Genomic DNA, 14,526 nt, shown 5'->3' on the forward strand with positions numbered 1-14,526 from the left:
ATACTTCCTATTTCTTCTGTGTTGTGCTAATTTCATCTTCCTCCATAATTTACTGGAGATGCTGGTGTTTTCCTGGCGGTGGAGCCCATTTCAGAAGATACAGCATCTTGCAGTGCATAGAAAGTATAGATGATATTATATAGGAAAAACATCTCAATTTTCCACATATGTTAAGCAGCCTTTTCCTGCAAAGTGTTGCTGAGACTTTGTATCAGTAGGAAGCACTACAGGAATGCTTTCTTCATTGTTTGTTCTGAGAATTAATACCAGAGCATGGAGCATGTGCAATAAGTGCTCTTTCTTATCTGGTATGTGTCTGTGTTTAGATTAATTTTCAGACATCAGTATGTAACACCGCAGTGTTTCCAGGCCTGATGGCTTTCTTGTTTAACTTATGGCAGCTCTCATTTCCTTTGCAGTGATAGTCCGAGCTGCTGACTGCAAGAAGGTGTACCAGATAGAGCTTGCTCCCAAAGAGAAAATTATCATCCTCATCTGTGGTCGGAACCATCACGTTCACCTTTACCCCTGGGCCTCTCTGGATGGGTCAGAAGGAAACTTTGACATTAAGCTTGCAGAAACTAAAGGCTGCCAACTGATTACAACTGGAACACTAAAGAAGAGTTCTTCAACTTGTTTGTTTGTGGCTGTCAAACGACAGGTTTTTTGCTATGAAATTCACAGAACTAAACCTTTCCACAAAAAATTCAGTGAAATTCAGGCTCCAGGAACTGTACAGTGGATGACAGTGTTCAAGGACAAGCTCTGTGTTGGCTACCAGTCTGGGTTCTCTCTGTTGACCATCCAGGGAGATGGACAGTCTATAAACCTGGTAAATCCTAATGACCCCTCGCTTATCTTCCTCTCACAGCAGTCTTTTGATGCCCTTTGTGCTGTGGAGCTCAGTAATGAGGAATACCTGCTTTGCTTCAGCCATATGGGAGTATACGTCGATTCTCAAGGTCGAAGGTCACGCATGCAGGAACTAATGTGGCCTGCAACTCCTGTTGCCTGTAGTATGTATATGTTTTTCTGTTGCCATATCCCTGTTGCTGCTTTACTTGTTTAAAAATAATCAGCATTGTATTCTATTTTGCTTGGGTTTGTCTTTCAATATCTACAGTTTAAGTTTTGATGAGTTAAACTGCTACGTAGTTCTTCCTGAGGGTAGTTTTGGACTCAGCAATCTCCTGGGCTGAGATCCTGGGTACTGCAAGAAAAGAAGCCCTGTCTTGTTACAGGACACAGAAGAACAAATAAAGGAATGCAAAGTAACTTTTACAGAGAGTGGTCCTGGATGCAGGACAGTGTAAGACCACTGGTCTGTGAAATTCAGTGAAGATAACTTGCTCTCCTAGAGATTGTAAATGTCTAGTTGTCTGTAAGTTGTCTTCTGTGTCGTACACTCAAAGACTAATAGAAAGTTGAAGAAGAAATGAAACTGCCACTCTAAACTTTCATAAAGGTAACAAAATAGAAGGTAAAAATACTGCTTTTGGCAGAACTGGTAGCAATTTTTCTCCTTTTGGTTTTATTTTTAAGGAGAGAATTTCCAAAAATAATATAGGCAAGCGAAGGGCAATTTTTCAACTGCTCTGCTCGTTTCAGGAACACTGGCTTATCAGCTGCTTAGGACAGAAGCACATGCAGAGAGTTTTCTGGTATTTGGTAGTCAGAGGCAGTTTGTGATAAAACAAAACTGGGATTTCTGTTTGGAGCTCAAATAGCAATTAAAATGTTTTGAATGATTGAAGGCAAGAAATAGCTTTTTGTTTAAATAGTACAGCAAGCAGTTAGGTGCACATTGGTTTGAGCAGGCCCTAATAGCAGTTTGTTTAATTTTGTCTTGAACTGAAATTGTTTGCTTGCCTTACACCGACCTGGTTCTGCTCAGGAGTCTGAGGCAAAGGCCCAAGGAAACAATGTAGTTGCAAATTTACTTTAAAACGCCATTAAGCCAAAGCTAATGTTTCCTTTTCCTTTATCAGCTGTACAGTTCTTGCATTTCAGCAAACGAGGCTTGCTAGTTAATGGTTTTGTCTGTTGTTATTAGAAGCTGTTCTTACTGTAAACTGCTTTATGGCGTTCCTGTCTGCGCAGCCCTGAGTGGCACTGGCCTAGGGCTGTTTTTCAAGAAAGAGCAACTTTTTTCCACTGCCAAAGGAAACTGGATTGCTTCCCTTTTCATTGGCCTTGTCCTCCCTCCTCAGTCCTGGTGTCTGTCACTAGAGATGGTGGCTTTTTTTAACTTTCCCATCAGGAGATTAGCAAAGTGGAAAAGGTTCCCCCCCCCAAACGCTGCAGGTTCTGCTGTGGTGAAGGACCACGTCGCAGAGCAGCTTTAGGCATACAATGGAGAACTTGTATCTAGGGCATCCAGTCCCCTCATACTAGGAGAGGCTGAGGTCAGCTCTGTTGTCTTGTATGGCCAGTTTGGGTTTTAGTTAAACCAGCCTAATGTGTGGGGGCCATGCTGAGCCAGTGTAGGCATTGTGGGGCTGCTTAGCCTTGGGTATGGCGCAGTACAAAGACCTGGAGCTGTAGCATGGGCAAGCCCAGTGCAGACACCAACGTGTCTTTGGGAACCATTTGAGATCTCACCAGGTGCTGGCCTTGGATACATTCAGAAGCAGTAGGTGTTTGTCTGATGCTCGGTGGTCTCCCTTGATGCAGACATCCAAGCCAGCCATGACTGCATGTAATAAATACCCAACTGTAAATCACTCCTGGGGTACGTATTTATGAGAGCTGTCCAAGGCTTCCTGTGAACAAGTTTAAAAAAAACCAGCACCACAGCCTACAACCATTGATAGAGTTCTTTTAAGAAGATTCTGTGATGTGTTTAGCATCCTACTGGGCTATTTTCCTTTAGTTTATTGAAGCAGCTCTTTTTTCTATTAAATCCCATAAATTTCTAGTAACTGCTTTTTACATCAGCACAGAGTCTTTGCATGAGCAGAAGCATGTTAATATGAAGCTCTAGGGATTTATGCTTTTCATTTGACCTAAAATAAACTTGTCTGCTGATACCTTTTATGCCTTTTAGAGAATAAAAAAAAAGTTGAAAAGGAAAAATGGGTTATGGGCTTTAAAGCATTGTGACATTTTTCTCTTAACCTGATGAAAGCAACCCATACATGAATATCTAAAGCTAGATAATTGTTAGCAAAAGAGGAAGGAAATTGAGAACAGATCCGCATCGTGACTTCATGACCCACCTCACAGATGGTGGCCCTCTCTTTCCCCCTGCACACAGCAGATGTATAGTTAGTTTGCTGCTTCCGAAATGAAGTAATCTGCATCTGTGGAAAAGCTAGCTGCTCCGCTCCTTCCAAGTAGCGAATTTGTATGCATCTGAAAACTTCAGATGCCGTTTTACAATATCATGAAATCATAATTTGAAGTTTAAAAATACTGAAAGGGTCAACTTCAAATCTTTCCATGACGCTGGCAGTTGTCGTTGGCAAATCTGCTGTCACCAAAATATCTGTTTGAAAGTGGGGCTGGGAAAAAGTATTTCAAAATGTATCTAGCACGTAGTAGAGAACTTGTAACTATTGACATTTCCTCGGATATATGAGTTCTGGACCACTGAAACCACATCAGGGTTTTTCTGTTTGTTTTTCAATCCACACAGGTTGCAATTCTTCATACGTAACGGTGTATAGCGAGTATGGTGTTGATGTGTTTGATGTTAACACTATGGAATGGGTCCAGACGATCGGCCTGCGAAGGGTAAGTCATTTCTTTTGGATGTAGGACTTAACTGGGTTACTTCCAAAGGAGATGTTTCTTCATGGTGTGTGCTAAACTTGCGTTAATTCTCTGCCTCTTTCCTCAAAACAGATCAGACCATTGAACATGGACGGCACGCTGAATCTCCTCAACTGCGAGCCACCAAGACTAATCTATTTCAAGAACAAGTTTACAGGTGAGTGCTGAGCAAGGGGAGATGTGGGAAGATGATACCAATCTAACTGGGTAATTTTAAGCAACTTTACCTGTGCGTGAGATGAAACTTGTATTTGGATGCATCTGGGTCAATATGTACCTGTGTTTGTGAAACTGCATTGTGATATTACAGCGGGAGCTGTCCTCAGCGTACCAGAAACATCTGACAACAGCAAGAAGCAAATGCTTCGAACCAGGAGCAAAAGAAGATTTGTATTTAAGGTTCCTGAGGAAGAGCGATTACAGCAGAGGCGGTAAGGATTTAATGGCAGTCTGTAACCTTGTGTGCGTGATGACATGCAGAGACTGGGATTGCTAATGGCAAAAAACACTCTCTTCTTTCAGGGAGATGCTTAGAGACCCCGAGTTAAGGTCAAAGATGATTTCTAACCCAACGAATTTCAACCACGTGGCTCATATGGGACCAGGAGATGGAATGCAGGTTCTCATGGACCTCCCACTGGTAGGAGGGATACATTTAAATACATTTAAAAGGGAGGGAGGTGTATGTGCATTTGTTGTTGGTCAGAAAAACTGTGCAGATGAGCTGTATCGGGTTCAAGTATTCTGTCTGTACCAAATTCTTCTAATCAAGTTGAGAAAGGTGAACCTTCTTGGTGTGTGTAATACTTCTAAATCCTCTGTGAGGAAATGCAGTTAGCTGAGTGGGGAATGAGACACTGAAAGAAAAAGGTATCACTGCCAGGATCTTGTTAATAGTTTTGTAAATAATCAGTCTCTCCTCCTTCCTTTTTCTTGTTTGTCTTCTTAAAATAACAGAACGAATTTCCTTCCCCCCATCCTCTCGACACTCTGCTCTGATATCACCTCCAACAGGCCTTGGGCACGTCTATCACATCAGCCCTATCTCTGCTGAAATCTTTCTCCAGTGCGACCATTCCTCACTGAGAGGCTCCCCTCTGCTTTCCTCCTCTTCCTGTCCCTCCTCTGCTTCCCTAGCAAGGGTAGGAGTAGCTACAAGCTGTTAGGAACTGGAGTGGTGTGCTTGTGGCACTTTGCCAATTCTGAGCACAAAAACAAGGGGGGAACAAACTAATGCTGTAATTAAAATGCATGTTAAGTTGCAGTGCCTGATAGCATTATTTCTCATTGCTTTGCATTTAACAACTTCAGCAGTTTGAGAGCTATTCTAGCATTAGATCCACAAGAGGAAGGTGGGAAGGTACACTGGGTTCTGTACCCTGCGTTTATACAGGTGCTAGTCAGGCTTTGTCTGGTCCTTCTCCACTAGCCCAGATGAGAGGAATGCCTTTGTCCGTTCAGCAGTAGGAGGAAAGAAAGCAGAGCTGTCGGTGCCCCTTCAGAGAGGGTTTGCTGGCTGACAGGTTCCCGTGGCTGCTCTGGGGCTTAGTTCTTTCTCTGTCTTTCTCAGGGTTTGTGTCTGTTACTGAAAATATGTGGATGTGGTCAAGTAAGTTCAGAGTTTTTCTACCAACACTGGGTTGTAATAGCTTCAAAAGCACAGTAAAGTTTTCATGAGTAACAACTCCCAGTTGGATGGCTTTTGTTGCTGGCTAACAACGTGTTTCGTTTCACCTATAGAGTGTCCTACCTGCTGCACAGGATGAAAAACCCTGTCCCTCTACAGCTAACCTCTCTCGGCAGCAGCAGCAGCAGCGAAGCAAAACCTACATTTCATGGCCCTCATCAAGTAAGGCTGGAAGCAAGCTTGTCAGTTCTGAGCAGTAATTTATGGCTTCAGCAAGAGGTGTAAACCTGCCTTTTCCCCTGCTTTCTCCACAGGTGGCAGTGATGTGGGAGGAGCTATGCCTTCCCGAAGTATGTCCGATCCTGACCAGGAGTTTGACAAAGAGGTACAGTAGCTTTTATTAAATGGAGACTGACAATATCCTGTTGCCATAGATTGTTTTCTTTTTCCAATAGATTAATTTTCTGGGGAAATATTTCATAAAGACCTTGTTATTTATGGCAGTGTTTTCCCCCTGAAAATGTTTTCTCCAGCCTGTAATACATGATCGCAAGTTAGATACGCCAGCACAAAAGCAAAGCTGTGCAAAGATCTTTTTTGTGGTGATATTTTAAGAAGTATTATGTCTTGCATTAAACTTTGTAGACAAGAGAAATTTGACTAATTGATGAAATGTCCTCAAAGCTCCTAAAAATGTTCTCTAGGCTATTAGCATAGAATAGCAAAGTAATACTAGTTAAGTAATGTTCTGTGCTGCCTTCAGGCAGACGTTTTGTCATGTAACTTGAGAAGGAATTGTTTTAAAATACATAAAACTGCTTTTAGCAAGACTAAAAGTTATGTGCTTGTAAGTCACCAAACTGGAGATGTCCTGGCTGTACAAAACCAGTGCCCCCAAATCTAAGGAGAGAAGATGGATGATTTTTGTTTCCTTGATTTATCGTGGGTCTGGTTTCTTCCAGGCTCTGCTCAAGCACTTCCCATGCAAGGAAAGAGTTGGGAATTATCATTGGGAGGCAACTCCTAGATCAAGATCTTTGCATCTCTCTTGTACTTTTTGGTGCCCTACTACAGACCCATATAGTGTTCTGGTTCAGGAAGGGTGTTCTCCTGAAGTCATTCCTTTGCAGGGTGCCTGGGTACACCCCAAGTCACAGTGCTGTGTCCAGATGTCCCATCACAGCTGTGCTCTGACCTCCTTTGTCACCTTGAATAAACCATTAAAAGCAGGTGAAAATGGGGATCTCTGAGCACAGGTGTTTTGGAAACTGTCCTGATTTTCAGAGGTGCTGATGATGGCCTGTGTCAGTTGACTTCAGTTGTTCTGCAGCACCCTTCCCAAATGTCATTGCATTCCATGCTCAAACAGTAATTGCTGTTTGTAGCCACAAGTAGTGATGGATTCTAGGGTTTTTACAGTGTTGGGTTTTCTTGGTAGGTCTTACAATTTCTTAAATTAAAAGAAAATAGTAATTTGAAACTTGAAAAAGGAGGCTCTGATGCCACTTTTTGGCTTGATACTATTTCTTCCCCTAGCTTTTGGCTTGGTCACAGCACGAACCAGATCATGTTAGGATAATCTTGTTATAGGTGATCATCTTGTTTGAGCCGCGCAGAACCTTGTGAACAGGGCTTTTAAAGGCTTCCACCTTTCAGTCTGTTTGCTAAATATATATTCCCTTTCTTGACAATAACTGGCTGCAGTGGTGCCAGTTTTTCCTGCGCAGTGTTTCACTAGTGGTGAATGTGTCCAGTGCTCAGAGTTGTAACTCACCAGAGTAGCGGGAGACTTGCAGCTGTCCTGTTGAAGCGAGACCAGTCTGTGAAGGCAGATACCCAGCAACCAGTCTAACGTGGGGAGATGCCTGTGGACAGGCTGCCTGTATTAGGTGTTGCATAGGGTGTCTCCAGTAAGTATATTCTGTTTCCAGATCTCCAGCCCAGTCCTTGGCAACCTCTGCTCTTTTCGCACGCTTGTTGCTGTTGCTGTTTTGCAGACAGCTCTCATGTGCTTGTTTCCTTTCTCCTCACCAAACTGAAGATGATTTGACTGTAATTGTTTACAGATTTATATGGGCAGATAAATCTACTCCCGGGCTCTAAAAATTGTGTAAAAAGTACCACAGGCTGGTAAATCCAGAATGAAAGTGGGCAGATAGATGCGTTCCTTCAGGAGAGCTTTACAGTGGCTAAAGGCAAAGAGCTTGGGATTCAGCAGCTTCCACAACTTGGCCATGATTCCTGTAAGGTCAGAAGGTCACCTTCAGGACTGCACTACAGCCTGTTGATGATAATGGAAGTATTTGCATGGATGTTTAGCTACAAAATGAATGTAATGCACACTGCTTTGTTGCTCACCTTTGGTTTTGAGTGGCTTTAAAAGCTTTTGAGCGTAACAAGTTTAAATAAGTGTATTTATTTTTTTTTAATATTTCTCATTAACAGCCTGATTCAGACTCCACCAAACACTCTACACCATCCAACAGCTCAAATCCAAGTGGTCCCCCGAGTCCCAACTCTCCTCATAGGAATCAGCTGACACTAGATGGACTGGACCAGTCAACCTGTGACGCATAACACTACCGCGCTCTCCCCCTTCCAGCTTCCATCATCCACTGCTCTGTGGAGTATGTGGAATACTCCACATACTGTGGAGTATTCAAGAGCAGGGCAGAGCTGTCTCAGATGCTAGTGCCAAGACTGACACTGAATCTCTAGTGTTGTACAAGAATAATTATATATCCAGATTGTAGATACAAACTATTGAAATGAAGAAAATTCTTTACTAAATAGCGATCGAGCTTTTTATGCAGAATTGTTCACTGCTCAGTTAGGGTTGGTTCCTTTCCGCACAGCTGTGACACAGTTTTATTGCATAGGAGCATTTAAGGCCACCAGTAAATAGTCTTATTCTTATGCTGAAAAAGAAATAGAGAGATACTGATAATGTTGCTAAAATATCAGGAATATTATTTTTCTATAGAATGATGTAATGTCTCATTAGCAGGAAATCCCTTTAGACACAATTTGGACCTCTAAATAGGAAATGTGAGCAGGTCTAGTTGCATCCTCCGATGAATACACTTTTCCCTTTTTCCTGTAACTTGTTTCCTGAATCTTAAGGAGAATGCTAGGAAGCTGTAGGTCGTTTCCAACATCAATAGAACCACCAGGAAGTCCAATAAAAGTTGGTTATAGTTTTGTGGCCTTTTAATTCATTTAGCCATTACATATTCAGCTGCGTAACTCTCTATCTTTCTACCAACTTTCTAGTCTTGTACATAGGACTACTGCCAGTTATCTTTTCCCCATACCCTGCTTTTTAGTCCTCATCAATCAGTCATTAGTCAGGGCTTTTAAAATATCGCTAATTACTGCTGTGAAAAAAAAAATTACTCCTAGTTCCTGCTTATCTCCTCCTGAGAAGTTGTTTCTCCTGGGTTTTTTTGGTGTAAGGACACACTACATTGTTTAGCTAGCAAGCCTTCTCGTGGACGCGCTGCCCTCGAAGTCTGCTTGATCCAAGGGACTCTACCGCACTACAACATCAGTCTGTTTTACTGGTTACCAAAGTGGAACGTGAAGGATGTGTAACTGGGGGTGCTGCTTTTCTCATTAAATGTATCCTCACCTGCATGAAGACCCCATGATTATTAATCAAGTATTGATCATGTAGAAAAATGCACAACACACTCCTGTATATTTTGCTATGGCCCACGTGCAGTGGTGATGTTTTGCGTGTATATTTAATCTCATGCTTCCATGTATTATACATTTAGTAATCAAAGATTTGTGACCATGTTTCATTAAAAAGCTTGTAATTAATTCAGTGGCTGGCATATCCAGTTTGTCATTGTCACACTAGTGTGCCTTCTGTGCCAATTTTATGACAGTTGGATGTCACTTATTTAAAATTTGGTTTAAATGGGCTAATGATATACCAATGGCTAATGTTCTTTTCTGAAACACTGTATAGGACGTGCACTTATCTTTAGTTTAAACTGAGTGTTCTAGTCAACATTTAATCCTGTTACGTTAAGTGTTCGACAGTACTTGCTCTTTTTCTCAGATTCTTGATCAAGGGGCTCGGTTAGAGCTGGACACTACTGCTTTGGGGGTTTTCTGGTTTTTACTTTTTTAATGTAAGTCTAAGTCTTTGTAATTATTGAATTGTGAGAACATTTTTGAACAATTTACCTGTCAATAAAGCAGAAGAGGGAGGTTTTAAAGTTAATAGTCGTCTGTCTTGACATGTGACAACAGTCTACCACTGACATGTGCTTTCATGGTAAATTCACTTTGTTCACAGGGATGCTTTATATAAAACAGGGGTACTCTGAAGCTCTGTCCCTGAATGCTGTGAGGAAGGGGTGTGTTTCTGCACGTAAATGCATGTTTGGGAGCAATGAAAGTCCTTTTGCTGGAATACAGTGTTGAAACTTCTGCTCTTGGTTAGAGTTGTCATTTCATTGAGTCGCTGGCCCCAGTAATTAATTTTTAAATTACTCCTACAACTGTTTCCTTACGTCTGAAGCGGAGTGAGGAGACTGCAGGACCTATTCAGGCATCTGAAGTGATCAAACAATAAAGACTTTTGACTTCTTATCAGAGCAGTAGTCCCAAAGAGAGACTCAAGGACACTTCAAAGGTTGGTTGAGAATGGTACAGCCCCTCCTATGGTTTACTTACAGTTCCCTCGTGCTCCTGTGTTTGAGCACTGTGGAGCTCACTGGAGCTAGAACAGCACCAGCATCTTCTCTTACGTGTTCTGGCTAATGGATGCATCCTTCATCCCTTAGGGAGTGCCCAAGCACTCCTGGGTTACTTCCTGGTTTGTCTCCTGTTTTACTCCAGGCTGTGTTAACAGGGAAGGCCTGGATTTGTATTTTGGATTCTGCTGTTCCTTGCCTGACCCCAAACTTACTGTGCACCCTCGCTCTGCCCTGGGGACGGGGGTGATGGCTGGCAGGAGGGTGAGGGCTCTGTGCCGGAAGCCCTCTCACAAGTAGTCATGCTAATCAGCCTTTGACTTTTAAAAAACATTTCTACTGCTCTTGAGCTGATTTTTCTCTCGGCAGTGAGGACTTCGGATGACAACAAAGTCTTTAATTACGGGGGTATTAAATCATAGCACTCAGCAGTGCCAAGGCTTGGTTATAATTTAAGCAGAAGAACGTTTCTAGAAAAATAAATTAATTGCTCAGTATGAATACATTACTCTTCCCTCCCCCCCTGCCCCAAGTCTGGTGAAGCAGAACTCTTCCCCAGGTCCTCCACCACAGGCCTCTGATGCTGGTTGCCCAGAGAGTCCTCCTAAGCCCTGAGGAGAACTTTCCAGACTCAATGAGAAATGTTCCTCAGAGTGCACTTTCTTCTCCCTGGCGGCCTCCAGTCTAGTTCCGCAAATACAGAATTGAGTTATGCAAGGAATGGGGGTAATTTGGTCTCTGCCAGCTCCTCTGCCTGTTTTGTTTTCACACAGGCACTAATTATATCAGGACCTGAAGCCAGAGGCGAGGGGCATACGGCTCATGAGAACACAGTGGTCACTTCTAGCACAGATCTTTGCCCTGAGAAGCTGTGGGGTTTGGAATGCATCCTGGGGTCACTTGTTACCCAAGAGCTTAAACCCATCTGCCAGCACCTCTGTCAACAGCACGGATGTGCTGAGGACAAACAGCTTCCTAAATGGGTGCAGTCTGCTGGGGGGGTCACAGGGTGGGGTGCTGTGTACCAACGCTTGCACGGTGTTTGCAGGGCCAGCACTTAATGAGCTGAGGCACAGGGAGGGGACTTCAGCAAGGAAATGAATGTCTAACCACCCTCACTGCTCTCCACAGCATCTGTGGGAGAAAGCAGGTGGGTAAAAACCTGAAGGGCTGGCACTGGTGGCCTAAAGCAGCAAGGAGCAGGGAAGGGCTTGAGGGATGTCCTGCACCCCTAGGAGAGTTAAAGTAAAGTAACATTTGCAGGAAGGTGTTGCATCCTGCCCAACCTCCTCGTGCTGTAGCGTTCAGCCTGTATTTAAAAGGAAAAGGAAAAATGGGTATTCTTACATGCTGAGCTAGTGGAGTGTCTCATGTTCCAGTCTGTGCTCTCCCCACTCTGTAGGAAGCGACTCCGGCAGGCAGGGGTGAGGAGAATCACTAGAATCACACGAATCACAAGGTTGGGAGAGACCTTTAAGATTATCAAGTCCAACCATTCCCATCCTATGCTAAACCATATCCCTAAGTACCTCATCTACCCTTTTTTAAACACATCCAGGGATGGTGACTCAACCACCTCCCTGGCCAGCCTGTTCCAGGCCCTGACAACTCTTTCAGTAAAAAATTTTTTTTCTAATATCCAATCTAACCCTGCCCTGGCACAGCTTCATGCCATTTCCCCTTGTCCTATCTCCTGGCACCTGGCTGAAGAGACCATAGCCCACCTCTCTACAACCTCCCTTCGGGTAGTTGTAGGTGGTGATAAGGTCTCCCCTCAGCCTCCTCTTCTCCAGGCTGAACATCCCCAGCTCCCTCAGCCGTTCCTCATGTGATTTGCCCTCCAGCCCCTTCCCCAGCCTGGTTGCCCTTCTCTGCACTTGCTCAAGGACCTCAATGTCCTTTTTATGGTGGGGAGCCCAGAACTGGACACAGTACTCGAGGTGTGGCCTCACCAATGCCAAGTACAGGGACACAATTACCTCCCTAGACCTACTGGCCACACTGTTTTTGATACAAGCCAGGATGCCATTGGCCTTCTTGGCTGCCCGGGCACACTGCTGGCTCATATTCAGCCTGGTGTCAACCAACACCCCCAGCTCCTTCTCTTCCTGACAGCTCTCCAGCCAGCCTCCCTCAAGTCTGTAGCGCTGCATGGGGTTGTTATGGCCCATGTGCAACACTCCACACTTGGTCACGTTAAACTTCATCCCGTTGGTCTCAGCCCATCGGTCCAGTCTGTTCAGATCCCTCTGAAGAGCCTCCCTACCCTCAGGCAGATCAACACTTCCTCCTAATGTAGTGTCATCTGCAAACTTACTGAGGGAGCATCCAACCCCTTCATCGAGGCCGTCGATAAAGATGTTGAACAAGACCTTTATCAATGTGCCAGAAGGCAGCCTTCACCTCCCAGCCCTTGCATTCACTGTGCTGGCAGCAGGTCTGGACCGCCTCCTTGCCCCCTGTAAACACAGGTTCCTCTCCTACTTCTCTGACATCCCTCCTGGCCATCCTTGGGCTCCTTACAGTGTGTGGGGCAAGAGCTGCTGCAGCTGCTGCCTCCCTGGCCCAGCACAGAGCAGCTGCTTTCCTGCAGGCTGAGAACTGCTGCCCCATCGCCTTGATCTCACCAGTGGCAGGACAGAGGGGGTCAGGGCCAGGGGATGGGGTGCCACGGGCACAGGTACCACATCAGGGAGGCAAGAGGGAAGATGCAGTGCTTGGAAAGAAACAGCGTTACCTCCGAGTTCCCTTGCAGAGCCCTCCTGTGTGCTCCTGGGGACGCGGGGTGACGGTGGGGCCTGGACGTCAGCAGCACGCCTGTTGCGAGGCGCCAGGGAAAGCCAAACACGGGTAGAGCGTGTCCCAGCGGCAAGCGATGCTCAGACTAGTGATGCTGGTGGGGTTAGCTGAGGACAGGAGCAGAAGACAGCAGGACGTGTTCAGCAAGCAAGAGCTGCAGTGCTGCGCTCCAGCCAGAGGAGGAACATGAACTCAGGAATCAGCCGCTTCCCCCTTCTTGCAGCAAATGTTTTCCCTGCTCCCCGATAAGCTGCAGCACTTTGTTGTCACCTGACCGCACAGGTTTGTGCGGCTTCATCGGTTGTTTTCTCATAGATAAAACCCTCCGAATTTTTTTTTTGCAGCACTGTCTGCTTCCCAGCTTCTTTTGCAGTCCCTGCTCCTCAGCCCTGGGAGGAAGAGCAGCTCAGAGCTCTGCGGCTGATGGAGACGGCCGCAGCTCTGCTGCCATCCCGCAGTGCCTTGGCCGGCTCCTGCCAGATCTCCTCCCTGCCGCTGCCGGTACCTCCTGCTAAAAAAAAAACACACTCAAAAAAAAATGCATTGGGCCAAGTCGGTTCGTAGGCTCGGAGGTATTTGGAGCACGGCTACTGCCCGGCCCCAGAGAGGCACAACTTCTGTTGTAACGCACAGAGGGAAGGTACAACACTGCGAGTTGGTGTCCGCTAACAGCATGCAGGTTGCTTTTTCTTTCCAGGCTGGGGGAAGCGAAGGACTCCTGAGATCTTTGCCATTAACACTAATGCATTTTGCATTAGTCTGTCACAGCGGGGGAACCCTTGACTCTCAGGACCAGGAGCAAAACAAAGCCATCAGGTGCCCGGCCATGCTGCGCACAGCCTCGCCGGCATAAACCACCCATCTAATGCGCTGCTTACCAAAGATGCCTGCGAATTAAATTCCTTGTTTAGGCAGGATCCCAGGAGAGACCCTTACGTCCCGAAACCCGTTGTGTTACCCTGCCTGCACCGCGGGCTGCCTGCGCCCACCGCTGCGCAGGGCGGTGATCCTGGATACAGCTGCTTTTCCAGCAGCTGTTGGCCTCCAACATCACAAACTGTGGAGAGGTTTTTTTTTCTGCAGAGCTCCCCCCTCCCTGCTACGCTTTCCCTACGAGCGAGCGAACGTGGCTCCTGAAGGAAAAGTACAGAATGTGCTCTGCTAGCGCGCTGACAAAAATTGATCTCTACTTTAATTAAAGCCTCTATTGTAAGTGACCTCGAGCTGCTAATGCATTTTAAAAATGAAGCCTCGCCAGCAGCAAATCCATACGCCCCAATACAGAGGTGTTACCGGGCAGTGATCCGTGCTGCAGGGTGGCCAGCCTCCCTCTGTGCCGGCTGTGCAGTCAGCTTCGCATCCCCGAGCCATCCCACCGCATGGCACATGCCTGCCCAGGGCTCACACTGAAATCCCCATGTGCCCAGGCAGGATGGAGAGCTGGTGTCCTCCAAGACCATCCTGCCACCATCTTGCACAATCATCCTTGCTGGTGCTGGGTAGTATTTTCTCTCCTTCAGCAGGCAGTCATGAGATGCTCTTGCCTCTTGCCTTCAGCACACATCAGGGGATGCAGCCACAGAACTGCCTCATGATGTCAGGGTGAGGGGCCCAGAA

General features: G+C 45.6%; 1 protein-coding gene across 2 annotated transcripts in view; it reads left to right on the forward strand.

Annotated features, from left to right (window-relative positions):
* CDC42BPB (CDC42 binding protein kinase beta) overlaps window positions 1-8,290 on the forward strand; it is a gene marked incomplete at its 5' end in the record, with an annotated part of 91,651 nt that extends 83,361 nt beyond the window's left edge. The window contains 9 exons of one of the 2 annotated variants that reach the window (XM_084270369.1): window positions 420-1,016; window positions 3,638-3,735; window positions 3,847-3,931; window positions 4,085-4,205; window positions 4,297-4,414; window positions 5,345-5,383; window positions 5,515-5,623; window positions 5,716-5,786; window positions 7,847-8,290. In XM_084270369.1, the coding sequence (XP_084126495.1) occupies window positions 420-1,016; window positions 3,638-3,735; window positions 3,847-3,931; window positions 4,085-4,205; window positions 4,297-4,414; window positions 5,345-5,383; window positions 5,515-5,623; window positions 5,716-5,786; window positions 7,847-7,978 (1,370 nt within the window). In that variant the 3' untranslated portion in view covers window positions 7,979-8,290. The remainder of the gene's footprint in view (window positions 1-419; window positions 1,017-3,637; window positions 3,736-3,846; window positions 3,932-4,084; window positions 4,206-4,296; window positions 4,415-5,344; window positions 5,384-5,514; window positions 5,624-5,715; window positions 5,787-7,846) is intronic. The other variant, XM_084270370.1, reaches the window with a different exon arrangement.
* Window positions 8,291-14,526: the final 6,236 nt, after the last annotated feature.

The sequence above is a fragment of the Gallinula chloropus genome, assembly GCF_964237585.1.
Source record: "Gallinula chloropus genome assembly, chromosome: 14".
Taxonomy (NCBI): domain Eukaryota; kingdom Metazoa; phylum Chordata; class Aves; order Gruiformes; family Rallidae; genus Gallinula; species Gallinula chloropus.